Raw genomic sequence first — 26,467 nt, forward strand, 5'->3', positions numbered from 1 at the left:
CAAGATAAAGACTCTTTATTGACATAAAGCTCCATGTGACCTGTCCTGTCCTCCTGACTAGGTGTCACAACAGTGGGGACGTGAGCAGACAGTGCTGAGCCCGGTCCCATCTTCCAGAACACGGTCAGACCGAAGCCTGCCATCTGCCATCCCTACCACCTGACCACCAACCGGAACCAGCCCCACAGTTCCCTCGTGGTATCGCCTTGACTGCCAGTTATCGTGCCCGTTGGGCCCTGCCACCCGGCAGCTGTGTTTGTTTATCTTCCACATCCCAGGAGTCCTGGCTTCTGGTCATATGTGGGTAACTGGCAGTGACTTTGGGCAATCAAGTTTGTGTCCTTGTTGCTTTCTACAACTGAGCGGAGGACAGCAGGCTCTGCCTTTAGTCCCAGTCCTGGCTGTTCAATGAATGGCCTCTGTGGGGCAATACCTGCCCTCTCTCAAAATTTCCACTAATTTTTAGGGCCTCCCATGCCACTGCCAGGCCATCTGTGAGTTTCTAGGCCCAGCTTCCAGCTGGGAGCATCCAGCAGCTATGGCAGGACCGCTGAGAGCCTTGAGTGACAGGTCTATTCGGGGGACAAAATGGGACTGAGTAGGTAGGACAACATCAGCTAGGAAAGCCCAGGACTTAGGAATGTCAGCACTGCTGTGGGACCAAGCACAGTGAGCCCCTGCATCCCTTGGGAGGGAGGAGAGCCCAGGCCAGTGGAAGAGGAGACAGCCAGGCTCCGAGTGTCCAGGGTCAGGCCAAGTTTACATCTTCAATTCACCATTCTCTGGATTTCTGGGAAACCTGCCAGCTGGGCTGTCTCCCAGGAAGTACTTCCCTGGCTTGGAGGAACCCTGGCCTCAGCACAGACCTCGGCAACAACAGCACACTCACTCACCTAAGAAACAGCAATGCCCAGGGTGCCCACAGGCACCTCGGTCGTCTGGCTGGGAACAAGAGAGTGACCAGGGCCCTTGCCCTCCCCTGACAAGTTTGAGGGTGTCTTGGGTGCTGACATGAGGTTGGCTTCTGGTGGCATTCCCTCAGGACAGCTTTCCAAGGCCCCCGAGAGGCTCCCCAGGGATGGTGATCTGTCATCGTAGCAGCAGCCACAGCCAGGGCTAGCAACGATGGGACTCTGGCCACCTTCCTCCTGGCTGTGGTGTTGCTTCAGGTGGCCACACAAGTGGCAGGTGAGGGACGAGTACACAATACCAAAGCCCAGGTCATCCCCAAAGGGCTTGGGCACCTGATCTGCAGGAGGAGGGGCCTTCAGCCAGTCACCTCCTTTGAGCCCCAGCTCTAGGCCAAGGCATTCTGGAGGGCTTTTGGGTGGGTCTGAGTTCAGAGGACTGGGTGACAGCTCCGTGTCTAGTCCGAAAGTAAATAAGGGCACGGAGCTAGGGGACTGGTTAGGAACAGGATTCTTGAAGGGCTTGTAGCCTCCATGCCCACCGTCAGTCCCCGCTGCTGCTGTGTCCGTGTGGATGCCATTGCTGCTGAGCAGGCTCGAGAAGGCCTTGTAACCGGGGTCTCCAGAAGGCCTGATACCAGGCACCCCAGGATCCTGGGCGGCACCCTGCTTCACTGCCTGCACAAACTCCCGGTAGCCACTGGCAGGGGCTGGGGTGGAGCCAGCAGCTGCCCCATGCTGCAGGACACTCATGTGAAGGATCTGCTCCCAGCTCTCCACTGGCTGCATTGGTGGCCCTGAAGAATGGGGGTCAGCCGGGCTTGGAGGGTCCTCTTCTTCCAGATGATCAGCCTGCTGCTGCTCTGGAGCCAGCTCTCCAGGATTTGGGGCCGGGCTACAGCAGTCACTAAAACTCCGGTAGGCAGGATTGTCTGCAAGGACAAGTGGGACCTGCGTGCAAGCCAGAGTAGGTGCACTCTGGGCTGGGCTGCCTGAAAGAGGGCCTGGGTGTGAAGGCTGCTCTGTGACCTGGCATGTGGCCTCCTCACTGGGCCCCATGGGGAAGCAGGCCCAGGACACAGAAGCCTGCCCACATCCTGAAGGCAGAGGGGAGCATGACTCCGCCAAGGCTGACTGGCCAAGGCCCCCATTCTCAGCCTCCAACAAGTCAGAAAACAGGTTCTCAGTGAGCCGAGCCATGATGTCTGCCTGGCTCTCCTGGAAGCCGCAGCCTCCGCTGTTCTCAGGTGACGTGCTCAGGTCCTCTTTGACCGTCTCACATTCTTCCTCCTCCACACTCTGTACTGGGGCCTCAAACAACTCCATACAGTGCACCGCACTGACACTAACATTCTCTGGCCAGAGGACGGTCCTGCTGACCTCCATGGGACACCAGCCTGCCTTTCCAGGACTCTGGAGAGACTTGGTTGGGGCAGCCTTCGGGAATTCTGCCTTCTTCTTGACTCTGTGCTTCAGCAAGCAGGGCAGCAGCTTGTCTAGACAAGTTTTCCAGTGCCTGCAGAGGTCAAGCTGAGGGTTAAGTTTTGCCACATTTAAAAAACTATTCATCCTTTAGAATCCCACACAGAATCCCCCTGTATTGATATTGGGGTGTTATAGACCTGGTTCTGACTTTTAAAATCAACACTTAGCCTGTTCTTGCTGCAGAATGGAGACTCAGCCACCCATGATTGCCCCCTTTTCCCTCCTTGGGGCCAGGAAGAGAGAAGGCAATTGTGTGGGGGGGGGGGGCAGGGAAGGGGAATTGATTGCCACTAGCCGAATAACTATCACATTCTCACACAAACCCACAAAAACTATGACCCAAGTTCAAGTTCAGATACATACGGGTACTTGGTTGACTCCTGGCTTCGGGTCTGCTTATCCCAGAGGGGCACCTAAAATAGACAGCCAATCAGTGGGGGTGGGGGGTGCCAGCACAACCCAGTTACTCAGTGTTTTCACAGACAGCAACCATGCCTAGAGAGCTGAGACCCACACAGGCCCCACAGAGCTCTGGGAGTCTCAGCCTCTGCCCTCCCTGCCCCCGCCCCACACCAGTGAAAGGGCATCAGAGATAGCAAATGCCCTCAGACGCTCCAGCTTGCCAGTGCCATCTTTGACTCTCTGATCTGGCCACAGGACTTCACTGTGACTAGCAGAACATGGCAGAAATAATACCAAGCCCACACAGATGTGGGCATGGGCTTTGTTACCACCCGTGCACTACACTGCTTACCCCTGGCCATTTGCTCCTCGCACCCACCCACCCTACCCATGGCTGGGAGTCACACTGTGCAACACCTGTACCCTCTTACCTGTGCATCCTGAATGATGATGGCCACCAAGGGACTGCGTGCTGGGGTGGGAATCTGGTCCCACCATACCTTCTTAATCCTGAGGGTGGAAAGGAAGTAGGTTGGTCTCTGAATGTACAGTGGCCAAGGTGCTCTTCCAAGTGTCCTGGCTGTCACTCCTCCCAGGGCACGAAGGCCACACTGATCTCATTTTGGATATGCAACAATCTTGGACCTAACCGTCCATCACCACCACCATTCTGAATGGGGAGAGGAGCCCAGGAAGAGCCTGATGCTGGCAGGGCTGCTTGACAGATCCACACTATGGCAGTCTCTGAGGAGGCTGCCCTGGCCCCCGGGCACAAGCAAAGCCTCAAGCTATACAGCAAGGATCCTGCTCCCTCAAAAGTCCCTTCTTAGGAGCAGGAGGATCATTTGACCATGCTGGCTTTAACAGGCTTGAGAGGTCAGGGGCCATGCGGAAGCAGGTATTTCCTTTCCTCCTGGGCTGACTGGCCCCTATGGCTTTCACTCTTCCATCTTCCCATAGTATTTTCTGAGCATCACGGTACTAGGACCACAGGGACTAAGCCAGAAAAACAGCCAGTGGAGAAGCCCCTGTGGGTCGCCTTCAAGAGAAACAAGAAGCAAATGCAGGCATGATCATGTGACACTCATTCACCACCACAAGTGCTGATGAGCAAAAACCACAGCCAGGGTTGGTGACCGGAAATCATCCCTGCCACTCAGGAGACAGGGCAGGAAGGGTCAAAGTGCCAGGCCTTCCTGAGCTGAGGAGAGTTGGAGACCAGCGTAGGTAACTTGGCAAGACCCTGTCTCCAAGCAAAAGTAAGCAGGAGGCTAGAGTGGAGCTCAGAGATAGGGTGGCATGTGTAAGACCCTGGGTTCCAAAACAATTAAAAAACAAACAAGAAGACCACAATGTATAAGAGAGGAAGGTAGGAGAGAGAAGCAGGGTTGGGGGTTGCAGGGAACAGCCCAGAAAAGGTGAAGGGGCAGAACGTTTAGGGTGGGGACATGGCTAAGACTCCATGGAAGAACATGCCATGTGCCTTTGAGAACTGCAGGCTGCGGGGTGCAGGGGCATCACATGGAAGAAGGGAAGGGCAACAGGACACAGAGAAACTCTGCATCAGAACAGCAGTGCCTAGCCCCGGGTGACTGACGAGGTTATGAGTGGCAAGCCACGGAGAGGAGAGGAGAGGCTCTGGCATTTCCGGCACTTAGCCAGGCGGCGGGTACCGGGTACCTGCACAGCCCTGATTCGAAGTGATTTCTAATCTCACTTCTCAAAGAACATGGCTCTGGGTCTGAGACTCCAAGGTAGAACTCACCAGAAGTGAATCTTCCCCCTCTACCGGCTCTGCCCAGATTCCTCTGGAGGTCTTGTTCTCATGGTCACTCTGAGCCCACAGAGGAGTCCAGGTAGCTGACCAGCCACCTGCCAGCAAGCGCCACTGCCGGGTCTCACTCAAACCCTACCATATTCACAGCATCTGCTCCTACCACACACCCAGTGCCGGGACCATACCATGGGCATTGAGAGGGACAGAGCTACCATCTCCTCTATGTCCCAAACAACCCCTCCCTAGCCCCAAGCCAGCTCCTCTCCAGAGCAGCCGCCATTACTGCCCCCCAACCTGGCTCTCTTTACTCCAGAGCACAGCCACTGTGGAGAAGCCTCCAGCCACAGGCTGCCCTGCCCTGCCCTTTGCGGCAGACTTCCAGGCTTTTCTCAGCCAGCACAGTGACTGTGACCTCTGAGAGCACTGCTGAAGGGCCAGCCAGAGACACCAGCCAAAGCAGGAACTCACTTGGTAACGCTGAAGTAACAGAACAGGCAAAACAACGGGATGCAGAGGCAGGAGATGGTGACCCCCAGTGGGAGGCGCTGTATCAGGGGCAGCTGGAAGTCTGCAAGGAGAAAAACAGTCATGAACGGGGAGGCCGCCCTGTGTCATGTGCAGTCCGCGTCCACACTGGGAGTTCCCCTAGGACCCTTGGTTACCTGGCTACAGATAGCCCTCCCACCTGTCTCCCCAACTCTCCCCCTTACACACCAAGTCCTTATCACACCCATCCCTGTCACTGTCCTCACTGGCCCTGATCCAAGTCCAGATCACAACAGCGTGAAGCTGCCTTGCTTGTTTTCCCAAAGCTCAGAGGTCAAGTGCCCTGGAGGACTCGAGTTCAAAGCCAGCCTCTACTAGGTCCTTGCTGAGTGACCCAAGGCCAGTTGGTTGCTCCCCTGGGGTTCTCCTCTGTTCAGCAGGGCTAGAAATGGGCTTTTCTCACAGGCTAAGAGGGCCGCGTGGTTTAAAAGATCACACATTCAATGCAAGCACTGGAATCTCTTCCTTGTTCACGGCCACTGAGATTTCTCTGACGTCATCCTCTCCCACCCGCTCCTCCACCCCTGCCCTCTGCCTCCTTTCCTTCCTGGCATTTGCTTTTATCTGGAGCTAACTGGTTTCTTTGTTTTCATGTGTGTGTTTTAATCGATTTTTAATCTTTTGTTCGAGATGGCGTATGTCAGGATCTGAGGAGCAAGGGCATGTGTGAGACACACACACACACACGCGCGAGTGTAATCCGTTTCTGTGTGTGTGTGTGTCCACCTAGCCTTTCACACTGCTTCAGATGCTCTGTTTTCACCGTCTGCACAGGCTAGCCGGCCACCAGCTTCTCCTAATTGCTCCATCAGGATTACGTATGTGTGCTACTGCGCAAGGCTTTTACGTGGGCTCTGGGGATTTAAACTCCGGGCCTCATGGCACTGACCCATCTCCTGCGTTTCTGCTTTTGACACGCCAGCTACACTGCTCCAGGATTCCCGTGAGCTCTCCTCACCACTGCAGCCCCCAAGGTCACTCAGTCACAGATTTTCATTACTTGCTGAAAAAAACAATGTGCGCTGTACATCACGCCTGCTCTGGACAAGCCCTTCTCCTCCTCAGCGGTACCACCGAGTCAACCTCACATAACCTTTCCCAGTCCTGACTATCCAGCTACTGCATGCTGTATAGAAAGAAGACTCAGTCAGTCTGTGGCCCTGAACAGTGACAACCACAGAAATCGTGGGTCTGTGTGTTAGTGCAGCCCTCGGATCACCACACCACAGCCACAGGGATGTATAGTTAGAGGCATCCTAGAACCGAAAACGCCGAGGTCAGCCAGAGGGAATTTCTGATCAGAGAATATACACGGCTGTAGAGATCCTCACAGCCTAAGACCCTGATACTCACGGTTGTACCACGTGATGCTAGGACTCCACTCACTCCAAGTGCCAGTGAGTTTCTGGAATCTGACCCTCACACGCGCCGTATAGTAGACTCCTGACGTCAGGATGTTGATCGGGAAGCTCAGCCTGGGTTCCTTGTAGGTCACATTATAGACTATGAACTGAAGGAAGACAGGGACATATGAATACAGAGCTGGCAGGCACGTGTGTCGGTTCCCAGCCTGGCTGCTGCCCTGGGTACTCCCTCAGTGCTGGAAATGGGATCATTCCCACATCCCTGCCACTGCTAAGGGGAGAGTGAGATGGAGGTTGTCAGCCCTCCCCTGACTTCTCCAATGACTGGTAGCAACTATTATCTGGACAAGTGGGTTAAGCTGGGTTTGAACATATCATAAAGTAAGACTACGCTGTGTGAGATTGAGTAAGTGACCTCAGAGGGGTCACTCTGGTTTCCGGTCACCCCAGCAGAGGGAATGCTAGGAAGGAGGGGGAGGAAGACAAGCATAGCAGGAAATGACCTCTGCCTGTTTCTAAAGCAGGGACCAGGCAGCCACTATCGGCACCTGCCTTCGTCTATCTGATGACACCTGCTGTGTAGAAATTATTTTTGGGGGCGGGGGGAAGGAAGGTAGAAGGATTTTGTTTGTTATTGTTGTTGTTTGAAAGGGTCTATGTAACCCAGGCTAGTCAAGAACTTCCCATCCCCCTGCCTCAATCTCTTGAGAGCTGTGATTATAGGCATGGGCCACTAAACCCAGCTCAACTCTACTCCTATCTATGCACTTACGACGGGTCGCCATGAACAACACACAATAGCAAATGTGACCAAGAGTGAGCCCAGTCTGAAGTGACTACTCTGCTACCTGTCTCATGTGTCCTTGGCTGGGAAGCAGGTGTGGCCCAAAAGCCCCCTTTCTGAGTTAAGATGGCAGGGATGCGTCTTCTTCCTGAGGCTGTGGTCTGGATTCAGACTGTTCCCTCAGGTCCATGTGGTAAAGGCCTGCTTCCTAGAGTGGAGCTACTGTGAAATGGCGGAACCTAGTGTGTGGGCAGGGAGTCAGGGGAATGTTCTCAGGGAATATTGCGAAAGTGGACATATGCTCGTGTGTGTCTGTGTGTCTGTCTGTCTGTGTCTGCTTCCTGGCCACCATGAGCTGAGCAGCTCTGCTCCACCACGCTTCTGCCACAATGCTTGGCCTCAACACCACGCCCAGAGTAATGGGGCCATAAGACCACAGACTGATGATCTCTAGGAAACCAGGCATTTAAGCAGACATTTCCTCCTACTGCTGATTTTTCTCGGCACTTTATCTAAGCTACAGAACACTGGCCAACACAACTACACACTGCAAATTCAGGGCCAGGAAGGGGACGGACATGCCTGGGGCAGAGCCTGGCCGAGAGTAAGCTTTCTAGTTCACTATACCCCCTCCCAAGCACCCTACTCCAAAGACGGAGCATCCTTCCCAGCCTGTGCCCAGGCAAGGGCAGGGATCTGTGGCGCAAACTCACTTCTGCAGGGTTGTCCTCTCTGGAGATGTTGACCATGGAGATGATGTCTTTGAACACTAAGTAGTTCGATGGGTACAGGTTATTCCAGGTCAGCAGCCATTCGTCGGACACATTGGTGTGGAGTGTGAGGTTGTCTGGAGCTAGGGGCTTCACTGGGGAGGAAGGATGCCTGGGTGAGGGGCTTGATCCCTGAGATCTGTTTTGCTTTGATGTCCCTATTAACAACTTCACCTCCTTGAACACCTGACCCTCCTTCCTAGACTCCTGAATGCTGGGATTCCAGGAGTGTGCCGACTCACCAGGCTCATCACTTCTGAGGCAATCATACCCATGAGACCATGACAGCAGAGTGTATGTTAAGGTCAGTGTGACAATGACTTTAAACTCATTCATGGGTTAATTCTAGTATCTTGTAGGTGCCCAGTGGCCTGAGCAGCAGTTCTAACCACAGACCGAAAACCATGAGCTCTTGTCTCAGATATGTGGTCTTCAATTCTGCCTCTGGCACTGAGAAGCTTCGTGACCTGAGGCAAACTGCTTGCCTTCTCTGATCTACAAAATAAGAATAATCCGTTTCTTTTGGAAACTGATGTTCAGATGAGGAATGCGATTTGCCCTTGGTCACAGAGCAGCAAATTCTTGCTTTCAATTCCTGTTATTACTACACTTGCATTGAGATTTGGCTCAGTGGTAGAGCATTTGCCTAGCATCTGGGGAGTCCTGGGTTCCGTCCTCAAGAATACAAACAAACAAACAAAAACACAAAACAAAGCTATGTGGAGCAAGTTTGTGGTAGAGACCAGTGCAGGGACTCCAGGTAGAGTAAGGGCATATGACAAACCAGCAGCTGACCTGCAGTCAGTGTGTACCCCACCTCCCGCACTGGAGCACCCAGACAGGTCTTACCATTACCACTGGGACTGAAGGAGCCCTGCCACAGCTGTCTGTGCTCAGCCCACAGTTCCATCTGGTATCTGTCTGATCGGACCGGCCTATTCATTTCCATGTGGCACACACACACGGTGCTGGCGCTGTTCCTCGGGATGCATGTGAGGTTTCTGCAGACATAGAAACTCTGTTACAGAACCACTACCCATAGTTACCGACTCCCCTGGTACCCCCACAACTTCCCAGGTTACCCCCAACCTGACAGGAAGACCAAAGCAATCAGGACCACGAGAGGAAATGACTTGGTTAGCATCTCGCTGGCCACAGACCTTGCCTACTTCATTCTGGACACTGCCATTCTGGCTGTGGTTCTCAGACCCATGACTTAGTTCACCCCAGGATCGAGCATTAAGTAATTCATGGTGTCCCAGCATCCCTTGGTTTACAGGGGACTGTGATAAGCCCTAGCACACTTCCCCCACAGGCTCCTGCCCTGTACACATCAGGATATAATTTTGCCAAAGGACCACTTAGACAGGCCACCCACATCTCACAGACAACACCAAGGGCCAAAGCTCCATTTCTATAAAATGCCAGATAGGAAGCTGAAGGCTTTGAAGAAAATATAGTTTCTGTCTACAACAAACTGCGGATGTAGCTCCAAAGCAGCCATAGACAAGACATAAATGAATGCAATGGTGTATGCTAATAAAATGTTATTCATAAAAGCGGTAGTCTGCCTGCTGTGGTTGGGCACATCTTTTATTCCAGTACAGGCAGAGGTAGGCAGATCTCTGTGAGTGTGAGCCCAGTCTGGTCTACATAGCATGTTCCAAGACAACCAGGGCTACGTAGAGAGACCTTATCTCAAAAAACAAAACAACACACACACACACACACACACACACACACAACAAGTAGTGGCCAATTGACTTGAGGTCCACAATTTGTCAGTGCCTGGTCTGTGCCAATGTGCAAAAGCCCTGCTCACTTGTCTTGAGGCAATAGGAGGATGGAGGACCACCCCACAGGCATTAGGGCAGTGTCTGTACATCTCCGGATGCTCCTGAGCACTGGATCTGCAGACTTGGTTTTGCCCTAGGCACAGTACTCACAGAGCACCTAGATGCCAGGGAATGCCCCAGAGCAACCCCTGGACGCCAACCTGGCACCTTCACCACAAATTCCACACAGTCTTGTCTCATGGTTGAGCATGCTCAGGGGTCACCGGTCAAATGGTCGCATGGTTCTCCCTGTCTAACACGTGGATCCTGAGGATTAAACTCAAGCCCTCAGATACATGCCTTTATTGTCTGAGTCATCTTGCCAACTGTATTTGTGATTTCTTTGAGACAGGATGTAGCTCTAGCCCTGGATAACTTTAGGTGCAAAAGTTAGAGAAATGCTGATCCAGTCCAACATTGAAACCATAGGACACAGGGACAGTGATCCAGAGTCTTAGAGTGTCCTCCGTATCCTGGGGGTGGGGGTGGTGAGGGGTTGGAGGGCTGGTAACAGAACGCAGGGTCATCCATCAGACAAACACTCCACCACTGAGCTGCACCCGCAGGCCTTTCACTTTTTTGTTTTGAGACAGAATCTCATTAAATTGCCCAGGTAGGCCTTGAACTCATGATCCTCCTACCTCACCATCTGCACCACCAAGCTCCAAGTTCTGCTCAACTGTAGTATCTCATAGTATCTCACTGGATACATTATCCCAGACCTGGCTCCGCCTCAGACACCACTCAGTAAGCTGCCACAAGCATACAGCACAACATAGACTGGCGTTCACCTGGAATAGCAAAGGCCTGGACAGACCTTGGGGTGCTACCTCCCTACCCCACTTACTCAGAGAACTCGAAGTTCATCAGCCTGTAGTGCAGGCGGAGCTGAGAACTGCAGTCCACAGTGCTATCCAGGAACCACTCACACGTGGAAGTGCGGATGTAGTCAGAGAAGCAGGTGGGCTCACCCAGGACCTTGATGCTCCCTGCAGAGACAGAATGGACAGATCAGTGGTGTCATGGCCAGGGGCTCCCACCACTAAGGTTAGAGCGAGGCTAGTGCATCAGGATCATGACACACATGCCTGCACACGCACACACCTACCTAGGTGCCACTCTCCCTCAGAAGTACCACGTTAAAGCACAGGGAGGAAGGGGTGGTGTCCTATAGTGTTGTCCACCACCCCCAACTCCCATATCTCCTTCCCTACCCCACTTCCCCACTGAGGCAAGAGATTGACCCTGCAATCTGTATGGCTCAGGCTCAGGCTCAGGCTCTGACCCTTTGGTACCCAAGAGGCTCAGCCAATGGAAGAGCAGGAAAGAGGGAAGTAGGAGGGGACAGACACTTACCCATTAGCTCCCTGCCAGGAATTCAGATGTGGTGTGTGTGTGTGTGTGTGTGTGTGTGTGTGTGTGTGTGTGTGTAACAGCCAGTGACTGTGGGGCCCTCAAGAGCCTTTTGACCCAAGCCCTACATGGCCACTGTCCAGACAAAGTCACAATACACATGCCAGCGGGTGTGGTCCACCATGCAGGAAGTATTCATACAGCAAACAAAATTCTAACCTCCTGAACCTCCTGGGCTTTCCTGTCATACAGAATAATCCGCCCTTGTCTGGGCTTGGGGTAGAATTTGTGTGTCCATTTGTTTTTTTACAGAATCTCCATAGTTACCTCAGGGAGGCCTCAGACTCAGTATGTAGCCCAGGTTGGTCTCAAACTCACAATCCTCCTGCCTCAGTCTCCCAAGTGCTAGGCTGACAGGTGTAAGCCACACCTGGCCACATGGATGAGAAACCTTCTAGTCAATTCCCACGTGTCTTCATGCTGACCTTCTAGATTGATCTAGAAACTCTTTCTCTTTCCAGATCTCTGAGCGACCCTGGCCTTCACTCAATTCCTCTGATCAGACTCTCTGCAAGGTCTTCTGACTCAGTGACCCTTTGACCCGTCCTCCCAACCCATGCCAGGCAGGCCCTCCCTGGGGGCCTCACCAAGAACACACCGCAGACACCACTGTCCCTGTGCACCCTGCTTTAAAGCGCAATGCCCTCTCCCTCTCCACCCCGTCCCCCAAGCCTCCCTTACTTAGTCCTGAGCTGCGTTTTCCCACCATCTTTTGATAACCTTTGTTATATAACTCAAATTATTTTCTACTCAATTCCCGGACAGCCCCAATTTCCAATTTGAATTAGTGTCAATGAAAATAACTTAGTCATGGTGACTTGTCATCAGCGGCTTCCGCACCCCTCCCCTCCAATTCCCACAAGGGCTTTGTTCTATTCCGTGAGGACTGCAGGACCTTGACATGTCATTAGTGGTTGATGAATGAATGAGTGACTTACCAGATCCAGTCACCAACAGCAAAATCAGACAGCCCACAGAGGTCAGGAACTTGTTGCAAAGCCGCCCCATTGGGGACACAAAAGGTGCCTGCAGAAAGAAGAGTGGGCAGATGCTGATCCGGGGTCTGCGGGGTCCACTTCATTTGTGGCATGGCCTCCCTCCCCCATGTCTCTGTGCCCTCTGCACACAGAGCACGAGAGCATACCTCTATTCGCCTGACCCAGGAGAGCTGTGGCATACATTCATAACTTTCTCAAGTTCAAATCCTGGCTCCCTCCCGTACCAGCTGTGAACCTGAGCAAGCTGTACCCAGGGCCTCAGTTTCCCTGTCTGCTAAGTGGCCATCCACTGACAGCCCCATCTTAGAGGTTCTGGAAGCATAAATGAACACACAAATTCAGCAGGCTTGCCTGGTATGTTCCAGGTACTGGGTTCCAACCCCCCAGCATTCGGGAGGAAGAGGCTCAAAGCAGAAGAAAAGAAACTGGGAGGGAGGATGGGAGAGAGAGAAGCCCTGCAAACGGGGAGCTGTGTGCCACTCTATGAACAGCAGTGGGTCAGTCCCCAGTGACCTCTGCAGCAATGGGTCAGTCCCAAGTGCCCCCCCAAAGCAATGGGTCAGTCCTCAGTGCCCCACCCCGAAGCAGTGGGTCAATCCCCAGTGACCATTGCAGCAATGGGTCAGACCCCAGTACCCCCCTGCAGCAATGGGTCAGTCCTCAGTGACCCACCCCGAAGCAGTGGGTCAATCCCCAGTGACTGTTGCAGCAATGGGTCAGACCCCAGTACCCCCCCTGCAGCAATGGGTCAGTCCTCAGTGACCCCCCCCTGCAGTGGGTCAGTCCTCAGTCCCCCCTCCCCTCATTATCTGGAGGCTGTATCTAAATGGGTCAGTCCCAGACCCATTTTGCCCCTGAGCAGCTGTGTGCCTACAGCTGGGTTCTTCCGTCTCTGGAGTTCTGCCTCCTTCTGCTGCGTGGACCTGTCTGTCAGGCTGGGCCTGGCAGAGCTGCAGAGAGGAAGTAATGCCCAAGGTGGACACCTAGTCATACATGCATCCAGTTCCAGCCACCAGTGTCTCATGCCATCAACAATCCTGCAGTGTCAGAATACCTGGCTCACTGGCACAAGGTCCTGGGCTCCCTCTCCAGCAACTTCAAAAGAAAAGCACGTTCAAACCCCGAGTCCTAGGTTACAGGAACAAGACCAGCAGGCCCCAGAACCAGCAAGCACGCAGATCTAAAATCAGAAGCCAGGTCCCTCTGCTTATCCTCAGCTTCGAGAAGTCCAGCCAGAACCTAACAATGAAATAAAATGAGCCATGAAAATAACCCTTGTACCTGTCAACTTCAAATGTCAACAGCCTGTGTGACGCACTGAAGCCTGGCTAAGCTGTGGGAAGGCCAATAAAGGGCTTCGAGCCTCTTGCCCTCTTGTTTCTCTCTTGGTTTCTTGCCTTCTTGCCCCCACTCTGTCCCCTCCCTCCTTCCCCCCTCCCCATTCCCTTCCCCCTCTCTCTTCACGTGCTCATGGCCAGCCTCTACCCCTCTACTTCTCTTCTCTCTCTCTATCTGCCTCTACTACCTTCTTATCTTCCTTCCCCATGCCCTTAATAAACTCTATTCTATACTAGAAAGAAAGAAAGAAAGAAAGAAAGAAAGAAAGAAAGAAAGAAAGAAAGAAAGAAAGAAAGAAAGAGAGAGAGAAAGGGAGGGAGGGAGGGAGGGAGGGAGGGAGGGAGGAAGGAAGGAAGGAAGGAAGGAAGGAAGGAAGGAAGGAAGGAAGGAAGGAAGAGGTGGCTGATGGCAGAGCAATTGTTTAGGAACAGTGATGGTCTTCATGGTCCTATTAACAGAATCCAAGCCCCAGGACCAGGGGGTGACAGCACCCAAGTGGAACCTGGCATCTCTTGGAGAACATTCTGGTGGCCTGATGTCCCGGAGGACTTCTGCCCTCTGGCAATCCTCACTGGCACTGCTATTAACTCCATGCTAAGTTTTCTTCTTATCATCTCCCCCTCTTTCCCTTCCCACCACTTAACCCAGCTTTATCAAGGAGGTACAGTCAGTTCCCTCATCTTCAGATGAAGGGACAAAGGCACAGGGAGGTTGAGTGACTTGCCGGAGGTTGCACAGCTGTATAGGTGGCCCTGGGATTTGAATTTGTTCTCATGATGGAGCCCCTGACTTCTAGAAGCCCAAATCCTTACTGTCTGAAGGGTCACGGACTCATGTGAGCATGGGTGCAAGCCCTGGTGAGCAAGGCAGAGACACTTTGTTTTCCATTCCATTTTAGGGGTCCTCTGACCCCCAGGTGTGGACACAGTAGCAAAGGCCCCTCCTATAGGGAATGACATCCATCAAGGGTCTTTAATAGGCTCAGTTTTGAAAACTCATTCTGGAGCTGCAAGATGTCTTGGGCAGCTGATGTGGACTGGGCCACCCTCCACACACTGGCTGGAGTCATTCCTACAAGAGGAACGAGGCCAGGTACCATCACTTCCCTCAACCAGCCAGACCACACCAGCTCCACCCGGGGCCACGTACCTCCGGCTCCTCAGAGCAGCTTAGCTAACAGAATCATGTCCAGGCACCTGCAACAGGGGGGTGTTAAGGGACTCTGTACACACTGCTCTTAAAATCATATGTTAGAAATGGGTGCTTGGGCCATGAGGGTAGGCAGGAGGCCCAAGACTGCTGGTGAAGGGGTCACACGGGCTCCTTTGCTGAGGGATGTCCTTGGTCTCTACTGTGTCCCACATGCCTGAAGCCTAGATATGAGCAAGTCTCTAAGGAAATGGAGATGCCAGGAGTGACCTGAGAACCAATAGGGCCAGTATCCTGCCCGTAACTCTCTACAAATGTGTAAGAAAGCAACACAGGGAGGAACTAAGGAGACTGCTCAGTGGGGAAAGCACTTGCTACATAGTTATAAGGACTCAGTCCATGTCTGGTACAGGGAGGTGGGGGCAGCAGTGGGGAGGAGCTGGGTGGAAATCTCCTCCCTGGAGCTGAGGGAGTCCTCTCTATTTCTCTATTGTTTTTAAAACTGAGTTAAGTCCTCAATTATTTGGAAATAAAATTAAATTGAAAGAGAAAGAAAAAACAAACAAATTCCAAGTCCCCTGTGATGTCGCCTCTGGGACTCCACTCACCCTCCCGAGGCCCCACAAGCCTCCAGGGCACCATCTCCCTTCTCATTGACAGCCCCAAAACACTCCAGTGAGCCACATCTGGCCCTCATCATGGGCTGAGGGTTCTCCTGGTCCTGTTACCAGAGCAATCACCCCTGCCTCAGCTGGGCACAGCCTCCACCCTGACTCAGGAGCTAAACAAAAATGTCTCTGGCTCCAGCACTGGTGGCGGAGAGAGAGAGACACTAGGAAAAGAACAAAGAACGGGGCTGAGGACATGGCTCGATGGTAAAGCTCTTGCTGGAACTTAGGGCCCTAAGTTCCATCCCCAGCCATGCAAAGGGAAAGAATAAAAACAAGAAGACCAGAAGAAGCAACCAACATACAAATGGCTACTAGTGTTAATACACAAAGATCCTACAAGCCCGTGTGCCACTGCTTTGAGAAAAAGAAGCAAAGTGTACGAATGGTTTAACAAAGAAGTTGGGACAGAAGGAAGACATGGAACCCCTTAGGACGCTCCTGGTTTAAGAAATGGAAGTGTAAGTGATAACCTGTGCCCAAGCATGGCGGTAAATGCCCTTAATCCCAGCATCTCGGGGGTGGAGGCAGGGGGATTCTACATTCAAGGCCAGCCAGCATAACACAGTGAGACTCTTAATGCCTCCCTGAAGAAGGCACTGGTCATTTAAATCATGCATTTGTCACCAGAGCTAAGGGTCTGTTCTCATGAGCCTTAGCCTTAAGAAGCCAGGTTCGTGTCTGCCCTCATCATTACTTTGTCCCTAGTGCCCAGAACACGGCCTGGTATATTATGGAGTGGGTGTTCAGTAACCATCTGTTACAGGGTGAGCGGTGAAAATTAGCCAAGAACAAATTCAACAATCTAAGCACGGACCTTTGGCCGAGCCTCTGCCTACACAGCTGTACGTGACAGCAACTGCTACCCTGGCTTAACTCGCAGATGCCCTACGAGGCAGGCACCTTTCCACAGACAAGGACACTGAAGCACAGAATTGGAAGGATGCCTGCTGTGGTCCCAGGGCTAGGATGGGACCCAATAATCTGTGGACTTGACCACTGTGCTGCTTCTTGAAATGCTCTCTAAACACAGGGCAAATGGAAATATGACAAGCTGTACGTGCAGAGGGAGAAAGGTCAAGGGTCAACAGGGTGTGGTCACTTCTGAATCGATGGACCCTAGATTCCAGCCTAAGTAGGCCTGCAACTTCCTTCCGACTTCAAGACAGCTGGGCTGGGCTGGCTGGGAGCCAAGGACACATTGCTCTTAGGCAGCAGCCACTGGGGTTTCCAGAAATGGTGGCCACGTCAACAGCCCCAGCTCAGATAGGGAGGCAGGGCAGGCCAGGGAAGGGCTGGCACAGCCTACTCCTATAGTGGAGCGAGAAGCCCATAGATGTCCCCTGCCTTCCTGTGCACCCTTTCTTGTCACAAGTACTTCAAAGCACCTACTGTGTGCCACCTCTCACAGCTGTAAATACTTCTGTTCACATCCTTTCTTGCTCTTTTTTTTCTCTAGTACAGGGGGCTGAGCCCAAGGTCCGGTGCATGCTAAGCAAGCAATCTCAGCTAAGGCCCAGTCACGTGGATGTGTGTATGCATTGTTTTGAGACAGGGCCTTACTACATGACTGAGTCTGGCTTTGAAGTTCATTTTGTAACCCAGGCAAGGCTTAAAATTGGGATCCTCTGTCTCACTCTTGAGGGGCTACAGACACGCACCACCAGCTGGCTACACGCCTTGATTCTTTTAACAAGTGCCCGAGGGAGACAAGAAGATACTGGAGAGTTTGAAGTCAACATGAGATTTTAGGGATGATGCTATAGCCGGCTGATGCTGTGTAGGATCTAGGAGTCAGAGATGAATGTCAGACCAGGTAGCAGGCCACTGCACAGGGCCAGCAAAAGGCTCCAAGGCTTGCTCACACTAGAGTAAAGGGAGAATGGGGGACAAAGGATTGAGGCCCTCCCCATCGGGAATCACTAACACAAAGGCTGGCTGTGGTGGCACAGGGCTTCGGCCCCAGCCTCAGAAGCAGAAGCAGGCAGATTGCTGTGAGCCAAGTCAGCTCTCTGTGAAGGCAGCACAATTCCACGCCCGTGATGCAGTCTGAAAACTCTCAAGGAGGCCAGGAGGGAAGGGGACTGACCCACTAGGCAGTAGGGAGGGCCTGGCATGCTTCCTGTCTGCAGCTGAGTGCTTGGCTGGGCTGAGATGCGGGTGTGGTTGGCAATAACAGAGAGGTTGGCAGGTCCAGGTGGCAGCACCATCTACCAGTCTGGAGAGACTGGGGCTGTCTGGGGGCAATAGGGAGCCACTGAGGACTCTAAAGAAGTGGAAGAAGCAGGCCCTGTTGGAACTGGAGAAAGAGCAGGGCTCTGCAGACCTGATGTCTGGTGCAGAGATGAGTGTCCTCAGGCACCCTGCCACTGAAGAGCCACAGGAATGGCATGAACTGTGGACACTATTCCAAGGCCCCAGGGGCGATGTTCTAGTGGCTTGGAGACAGTTGAGCTTGCTTGAGAGAGAGGCTAAAGCCCAGGAGGCTGTGCGATGCCTAGAGCCTCTTCAGAAGGGACAGGGGTATCCTGGGCTCCCTTTGTGGGCCAGGGCTCCAAGCCCCTGAAAAGGAAAACCATCGTGGAGACAAAGTTACCAAATGCAAGTGTTACTTGACACTTGAGAACACACAAGGCCGCAGTGCCCTCAGGGAGGCCTTCAGGTAGTTCCATGGGATCCCTGAAGCCCAGCCTAGGGAAAATTCTGGAAGCCCAAGAGAGCATCCAGGTCCAGCTCCTCTCAACACCCACTCTGGCTGATTATCCCTGCATAGCCCTTTCCTCGTGAACTCCGGTGGTACCTCTGTGCTACACTGGCCCTGTTGCACGGCAGCCCACAGCAGCCAGGACGACCGCTGCATCACCGCTGCATCACCTTGTCTGGACATCTGAAGTGGGGATGAAGGGTTTCCATGGAGACACGTTGATGCATGATGCCCCGTCCTCTCCTAGAACTTTCTGTCTCTGTCCTACAGTAAGGCTCTGGGCAGAGGCCAGCGAGCTGTGATCAAGCATCACTGTGGTCATTACTTACTGTTCCAGAATCAGGATGCAAGGCTCCTGAACACTAATTAAATACTATCTAGTGTGGACTGGACTCCACCAGGCTCCTGCCAGAGATCTGCAGGAGCCAGCACCATCGTTTCTGCATGTACCCAGTTCTCCCACCTCTCAAGAGATGGGGACAGCTTCCCTCCTTCTTAGGGACCCCCTGAACCCTGACACCAATGGAGAAGATTGTCAATATAGGTGTATCAGCCCCATTTTAGAGATGGAGCAACCTGGCCCAGAGAGGTTCTGAACCCGACTAAAGATGCACAGTGAGTTGGTGACTGCTGTGGCTGAGATCTGAACCCAGGCCTTGGATTGTGTAATTCTTGGTCTGAGGCCTGGCAGAGAGGTTCAGGGAGTGGTTGAACCAAGGTTCAGACTCTTCCATTGTCTTCATAGCCTTCAACAGGAAACTTGTCTAGTGGTGACTGGGACTTTCTGCCCCTCCCTGACACCCACAGCAGGCAACACTGGGTGCCAGCTGCAGACAAATGTAGTGAGGGCAAGGGGCACTCATCTACTTTCTTCCTGTTGTCTCGACCCTGTATTGTTGTGAGCCTTGGCAGTGAGGGCCTCCCAAGTGGGCAGGGACCCCAGAGTACCTAAGATATAGGTCACGACTCTTGGAAAAAGTGCAGCACCACCTCGATAGCCCAAGACCTGCAGGCTGAGGTCCTCCTCTCAAAATGCAATTTCCTTCTCTGGGAAGTGGGAACAGATTTCCTTGTCTCAGTGGGCAGTTCCAAGAAAACAAGGAAACGGACCATGGTCTGGGATAGGGTTCACAGAGCAGTGAGAAAGGCTTGCTTCTATCCACTGAGAAAAGTCTAAGATAAAAAAAAAAAAAACCCACCAAAACCACAAGGATACACAAGGATAGTTACCATGACAGCAGGAATAAGTCTCAGGGGTTCAAGCTTCCTTCCCACTGTGAAACATGGGCTTAGAAGCACGGGATCTCCAATTCCACGGCACACAGCCTAGGATGGGGCATGAATCTCAGGGTGAGCAGTCAGGACCATGTTCTGGGGAGATGGGGTGGCCTGCTGTGGAGGTGCAGGCTGCATTACTAGCCAGGGTTTTGTTTGCAGGGAGCTGACAAAAAGGCCATTGGGGTGGGGGTGCCCTGAAGCTAGCCATGAGGCCAGCCTGAGACAAGAGTTCAAGGCCAGCCTAAACCCCACGGTTAGAGTTATATCATAGAAATGGGCAAAATGAAAAACAACACATGATTCTCCAGGAAGGTCAGCCTACAAAGCCCACAGAGCAAGGTGCTTGGCCTGTGGGGTCCCTAAGTCCCTTTAGTGTCGCCTAGGTCCCTCAAGCATTTACACAGGCCTCTTACACTCCACAGTCACCCCACCATGCCTGAGAATCCCAGGCTCCCAATGCTGACCTAAGAGACTGCCTGCTGAGAACAGCAGTAGGCTCTATCCATCTGTAAACAGCCTTGCCTAGCCTGTGCCTGACTTTATGCCCGACAATAAAGAAATAACTAATAAATAATTAAATTAAGCTTGTGGTCCCCACGTGGATGCCATCATTAGCTGGTATCCAGTGGGTAGGAACAGACCTGAGATGCTAGGAGACCCCAGAAAGAGGAAAAGAACAGCAGAAGGGGTCCCCACTCCAGAACTGGCCCCACCGGGGAAAGTCCATCCTCTTTGTTCCTATGGCTACTACCACGGCCCAATACTGGGTACCATGGTGATGGGATGGGAGGTGGGTTGGAGATGCTTCCTCACCTGTTCATCAAGGAGCCAGAGAAGATTCTAGAATGTCTACAGCCCTCACTACCATCTTCCACGATGGACAGATGAAGAGCCAAACAGTTGTCCTTGTCAGCCTACATTCCCCTGTCACCCAGGTCCCCACGTACACCTTGGGCAGACCAGCTTGCTGGGTCACCTACACTGTCTCCTTCACTTCCCATTCTCCTTCCCCAGCTCAGACCTCCTCACCACTGCTGCTCCACCGCCCTGGGCGAGTCCACTCCCACATCAGTCTACCTTCCACAGTCTCACCAGCCCTTTCCCTCCCACTCGCTGAGCTTTGCTAGTTCTGTGCTAATTCTCCACGGAAGGTCCCTCAGGGTCCATGTCTCATATCCACACAGGAGGAGGCAGCCAGACTGGAGTCATATGCTGTCTCATAACATTCAATCTGGCCAGGTGCTTTCCCACTATCGGGCCTTGGCCTGTGTCAGCCTCACTGCCTGCAATACCAGCCAAGAAGCTTACGCCTGAGGAGGGACACATGTATGACGCCTGCAATGCCTGACTTCTTCAGTATCGCATTTACTTTCCTATAACGCTAGGGACCCAACCCAGGCCTATTAGCACACACTGGAGGCAAGTGCTCTACCACAGAGCTACATCCCCACCACAGGCAGGCAGGGCAAGCCGTAGCCCACTGTATGACCAGCAAAGCAACATGCTCAGAATCCTGGTTCCTGAGCAGAATGCAGTGCTAGTCTGCTGGAAGCAAACTGCCACGAAGTCACCAGGGGAAAAGCAAGTGTGACTGGCAGAGAATAGGGCAGTTCAAGTGTGACAGGGAGGAACTCAGGTGGATTCACATAGAGGGAGGGGAGGTGACAGCCAAAGTCTGTTGTGCCTGCTGGCTGTGCGTCTCACTACTCGGCTTCAAAATCTAGGACAAGACCCAGAGACACCAAAGGAGAGCGTTGAGTCGGGGTGTCTGTGTGGGGGTGGGGCAGAGCCCACACAAACAGAAAGCAGCTGGTGAGTTAGAGGGCTCACACCGACAGCTGAATTTTCTCTCAATAGAAAACACACGTTTTAAAAACACAGGCTTATTTGCTACATCATCCATATTGGCCTTGAACTCAGGCTCCTCCTGCCTCAGCCTACCAAGTTCTAGGATTACAGGTATATGTGGTGAACTTTAACTGCATATATCATTGGTGCTTGAGATGCAAACATGAGGACTAAAGTTTGGGCCCCAGGACCCATGTGAAGGCTGGGTGGATGTAGTAACCCACCCATAATCCCAACACGAGGAGAGCAGAGACAGAGGATCCCCAAGTCAGGCCAGGTAGAGAGATTAAACTCTGGGGGATAAGCCTGACTGTGCATACAAGGTGGATTTGCACATGCATGTTTGCATACACACACACACACACACCTTTCAAATACATCAGAACAAACATCCAGGAAAACCAAAACAATTGTTAAACTCTTTTTGAAAGGGCAATAAATTTTCTACCACTGAGATAGAAGCCACATGTGCCTACCACAACAGCCTGAACAGCCAGAGTTAGAATCCAGCAACAGAGATAACAGAAAATTCCACCCACCTCAAAACCCTTCAAAACCACATACCACTTCCAAAAGCTCCTGCAGCAGACACAAGAAATGAGCAAATCTCTGGCAGTGACAGATCAATGGCCAGCTCAGACTTAGCCAAAAGTACACTGGAAAACAAGAACGACTGAAAACAACTGTAACCCCAACCAAGACATTTCAGATGGGAAGACACACTGAAGAGAGAGACGGCAGGCTTCAGATCAACCACTGCCAAAGGCTCTCACAAACTACGACTACGAAAGGCATGAGATACGATGCACTCCAGAATGATACAAGGAGGTGTGAAAGTCTCCTTCAGTTCTAACAGGACCCCAATCAAGTCAAGTCTGAAGACAGACTGAACTCAGAAGCCACTAAAGGTAGAGGGGATGCCTAGAATAACTGTAGCTGAATAGCCTGAATTGGAAGACTAGAGTGGAGGGACAGTCAGTACCTCCTAGGGGGCTGAACTAAAGCCAGGAGCTTGAGGTCCCTGGAAAGCCAGTCTCAGAGATCATCCCCAGAGTGAGCACACAGTAGGACCTTGTTTTCCCAGAGGCAAGTGGGCAAGAGACTGGGGCTCTGTGGTTGAGAGCCGTGGCCCTTGCTCTCCTCCTCCCATGGTCTCACTTCCTCTTTTAAAAAGGCAGACACCCCTCTGGCTACTCCAGGAAACCTCAGGCAGCCCAAGTTCTCCAAAATGGACCTGTGAACAATGCTTCCCGGATCCAACCAAGACACTCTGGTTCTTTTAAACATTCCTCTTCAGTCGGGGAGCTTGGGCAGAAATGAAGCATGTGGGCTCATGGGTGAGTGGTGTCAGAGTGTCACGTGGCTGGTCTCTACACTAGTCTGTTTTCTTCCTTGGGGACAGGAGCTCAACCCAACCAACGCTTGGGTCCTTATGTACTTGACCCTCCTCTCCTCCCTTCAGACCTTCCTTACTCTCTGGAACTGCGAGGAAGGGGTTCACCTAACAGTAACCTGCAAACTGACTGCATGGGAAGTCCTGGTTACTGGGCAGAGCACAATCAAGTAAAGAGGTGACCTTGTGGTAGCTCACCGTGTGACCTAATTTCATTCTTTATAACCAGTGGTGAAGATGGGAGGCTTGACATGTGACCCTAAATAAGTGACTGAACTTCTATGTCACTTCATCCAGAAAACTTGAGTGTCTTACAGCCCTTGCCTCCCAGGGCTTAAACAAACTAAGATAATACAGGTGTCAGCCCCCACCCCCACCCCTGACTTCTACTCCTGCCCCTTCCTGCTCCCTCAGTCCCAACCAACCCCACTGCTTCCTTGATGTGGGTAAAACACAAGGAGCCTGTTCCCTGCCCAGAGCCTTTGTATCTGCTCTCTCTACTTGGGGTCTCAACTCCAAGGCTAAGTCCTTGGAGTCACCTCCCCCTCAGGACTTCCTGAGGGGGAGGGGGAGTCTTTACTGCTGTGTCACTCAGGGTTTTGACTCCGGCCTATTGGTTGGCGCCCAACACACATGAGTATTGCCCTTCATTCTATAACTACTTCTGGGGACTGGAGGTCCTCAATCCCAGAGCCCCCCACCTTCCCACTAACCTCATGAAACTGAAGTCCCTCAGCTGGGCCCCCAACTTTAAGCTTTGCCATCTCCAAGAGGCAGTGGGCCCCAGAGGCAGTGTGAGTCACTGGTGGCAGCACTTAGAACTGCTTGATATCAGCGCTTCTTAGAAAGACTGTGCTCAAGAGACTGGGCACGCAGGCTGTGGGGAGCCCTGTGTCATCACCCCAAGAGGCTCCTGCTGACCTTTGTTCCTCCCCTGCCTGGTCCTGTCGCTGACCAGTAGTGCCTGTGAGACCCCAGAAGGTTAGATACACTATCTTACCTCACTGTATGGGATGCGACGCATGACCCATCAGGGTTGGCATCACCCTTCAACCAGCAGCAAGGGTGGTCTACAGCATGACCCCTGGCTACTCTTCGGGACAGTGGAGGATGGCTGTGAATCTGGTGTGAGAGTCTCTTCCTCTAAGGGAGTCCGAACTGCAAGGACTCTGTCAAACACCTCATCTCTCAACACCCCCTGATACAGCACCTGGCGCTCCACATCCCTCAGAGCCAAGAAGCGCTAGGGGCAGCTTGGAAAAGCAATGCCATCCTAAGTGGGAGGAGACAATCAACTGCCTTGCCTGTCCATGAGCAATGGTTTAGAAAAGCCATTTCATGAACATTTTCATCCCAGATACCTCTGACAAACGGAAGGTGTGGGGATGTGGAGTGATTTTCTTGAGATCACACAGATCCAAACACAGATCTGACCTCCTGCCCCCCATCTTCAGTTCTAGCCCCATTCCCTGCCTCTGGCTCTGAGAAACAGAACAACGGACTCTGATCCATGCTGGGTGTCTGAATCTGGGTCACCGTGAGTCTGTGCCCACCCAAGTAAGCCTCATGAAGCTGGGAATCCAGCCATACACAGCTAGGCTGGTCTCAGAGGCTCAACCTGAGGAATACCCAACAGTGTCCTGTCACGGCAGGCACACTCACGGTGGTGCCCCTGCCTCTGTCAGTCTCTGATGAAGGACCCCTAGCAAGGTCACTGCACACATCCCTGGTGGTCAGTATTCTCATTTTGCCAAATGAATCCTTGGGGTTACGTAACCATAAAGATTTCTTCACTTAACAATCCTTTGTGCCTGCCGTCCCCAGGTGTAGCTTTGAATAGAGCCCCAATGGACCCTCACCACAAGGCTCCAGTGTTGGAAGAACCTTACGACAGAGACTGAGCATAGAACACACAAGGAACAAATCAAGCCTTTGCTTGGTCAGGAGCTCTGGCTTTCAACCTCCACGCCTCAGTTGCCATGTGGGCCTCCTATGCCATGGGGACTGTGACAAGCTCCTTTCTACACATGCCAAGTGTGAGTGTGTACCCTAGTTAGGTCCCAGCCCCAGCCCCAAAAGGCAGAAAAGTGGGGTGTGGCATGCCATGGGTGAATGCAAGCATTCTCTTCTTTCATCCCCGATTGTGGCAGTCATTGTGCCTGCCTCAGGGACAGTCTCCCTGGCCACCTGGCCCTCCTCAGTCTGGGATGGCGCTGTATTAAGACCCCAGCACAGCCCAAATACTGCAAATCCTCAGATGGTCACAACCTTGCCCAATTACCAGTGTGTGGTCATTTGGGCGACTCACTTGGGTTTCCCATCCCTACCCTGAAGATCCAGGAGCAGGGCCAGGACTAAGAATCCTTCCTGTGACTTCCCTGAGCCTCACAGCAAGGAATTCAGGGGCTCCTGCAGCGCTGTCTCCCTTTCCACATATCTAGCCCCTCTTATGTCAGCTAGGTGGCACACGGAGCCGTCCCACCTTCTAGTTTTTGCCCATGCTATACCCACAGTTCAGCATGGCTTCTCTTGTCTCTGATTCTCGACCTGCCAAAGTGTTCTCCCACACCCCAAACTGACTCAGGAGCTGCACTGCCCAAGGAAGACGTGCCCTGCTTGCCCATTACACTCCCTGCCTTGTGTGTCTATCCCTCAGTCAGAGAGCACAGCCTAAAACAGCAAGCAGAGCCCAGACGAGCGGGGGAACACACACACAGTGGTCACCTCCGGTCTCTGCCTCAATGTCCCCTTAAGCGGTCATGACTCCCCTGGCTGATTCCTAGAGGCCTTACCAGGACTGTGGAATCCCATTACTCTCTTCTGGCCAAACATATTCTCAAGTCTCAGTTTCCCCATAAGACTTTAGGATGGGACAAATGTCCCAGCAAATGCCCCCAGACTCTCAAAAGACCACCTGTAGAAGGAAGGCCACAGTGAGCCTCACACCTCCCAAAGGGCTGGAGAAGGGTAGGACCCAGGAGTGCTGGCTTGGGGGCAGACTGAACCACAGACTAGCTGGCTTATACAACATCCAGTTTGCCACAATAAATAGTAAGGTTCCTGGGTTACTGAACCGGAACCTGGGAGGAGCCTGGTAGTCCGGGCTTCTACACAAAGATCCCTAGGACGTCTTTGTGGGGACCGGACGGCCGAGGCTCCTTGAGTTCTAGCATGTGAGTTGTCCACTTGCTTGACCCGCGCCCGAAGGCAGCCGACCCTGGCTGAGCGAGGAGCCCAGCAGCCCCATGCCCACCCCAGGTTCCGAGGGTTCTGGTTCCAGCCCAGATCAGTTCTGTAGCCACCACTGGCCGGTCCCCAGGCTTCCCCACCGCCCGTTCCTACCTGCGAGTTCAGGCTCCACGCGCTGCGCGGGGCTTTCCTGCGAGAAAGACCTCGCCCCGCTTCCTACGCCGCCTGGTGTCCCTTATTTACATGCGACGCCCCACCCCATGCATGCCCCGCCCCTCACCCGGGCTCATTTTCACCCGCAGTCCACGGGACTTTGCCTGATCGCTGGCTTATTTGCATGCCCCACCCCATGCGTCCGCAGCTGTCCAGGGCTCCAGCTTTTAAGTCCCAGGACTGCGGGACTCGAATCTTTGCCCTTTCCCTAGGCTTGTGTTTGCGGCTGTTGCTCATTTTCCCAATGTTTACCCAGCGCCTGTGCCAGAGAAATTAGGAAGCAAAACAACTCATCAATTAAGAGCGAGTGCCTCCTGCTAGGTTCAGGCACTCCAAGCTGCTGCTCCCAAGAGGGAGTCATGTGCAACTGTCCCTTTTCAGATGAAGAAGTTGAGGCATGGATCT

General features: G+C 52.8%; 1 protein-coding gene across 4 annotated transcripts; it reads right to left on the reverse strand.

The window, feature by feature from the left end:
- Nucleotides 1-26,080, reverse strand: Il4r (interleukin 4 receptor). Of its 4 annotated transcripts, none has more exons than XM_021168696.2 (11): nucleotides 26,003-26,080; nucleotides 13,337-13,521; nucleotides 12,223-12,310; nucleotides 10,719-10,860; nucleotides 8,886-9,037; nucleotides 7,980-8,131; nucleotides 6,472-6,628; nucleotides 5,041-5,140; nucleotides 3,227-3,305; nucleotides 2,757-2,806; nucleotides 1-2,424 (listed from the first exon to the last, which is right to left on the reverse strand). In XM_021168696.2, exons 3-11 carry the CDS (start codon nucleotides 12,290-12,292, stop codon nucleotides 894-896), a joined length of 2,433 nt encoding a protein of 810 aa, XP_021024355.1. In that variant the 5' UTR covers nucleotides 12,293-12,310; nucleotides 13,337-13,521; nucleotides 26,003-26,080; the 3' UTR covers nucleotides 1-893. The 4 variants fall into 4 exon arrangements, with proteins under 4 accessions (XP_021024355.1, XP_029335478.1, XP_021024357.1 ...); XM_029479618.2 differs by lacking the exon at nucleotides 26,003-26,080 and adding an exon at nucleotides 19,372-19,910; XM_021168698.3 differs by lacking the exon at nucleotides 13,337-13,521 and having other exon boundaries at nucleotides 26,003-26,072.
- Between the last annotated feature and the right edge of the window lie 387 nt (nucleotides 26,081-26,467).

The sequence above is a fragment of the Mus caroli genome, unplaced genomic scaffold (assembly GCF_978045245.1).
Source record: "Mus caroli unplaced genomic scaffold, Mus_caroli_1 scaffold_8, whole genome shotgun sequence".
Taxonomy (NCBI): Eukaryota; Metazoa; Chordata; class Mammalia; order Rodentia; family Muridae; genus Mus; species Mus caroli.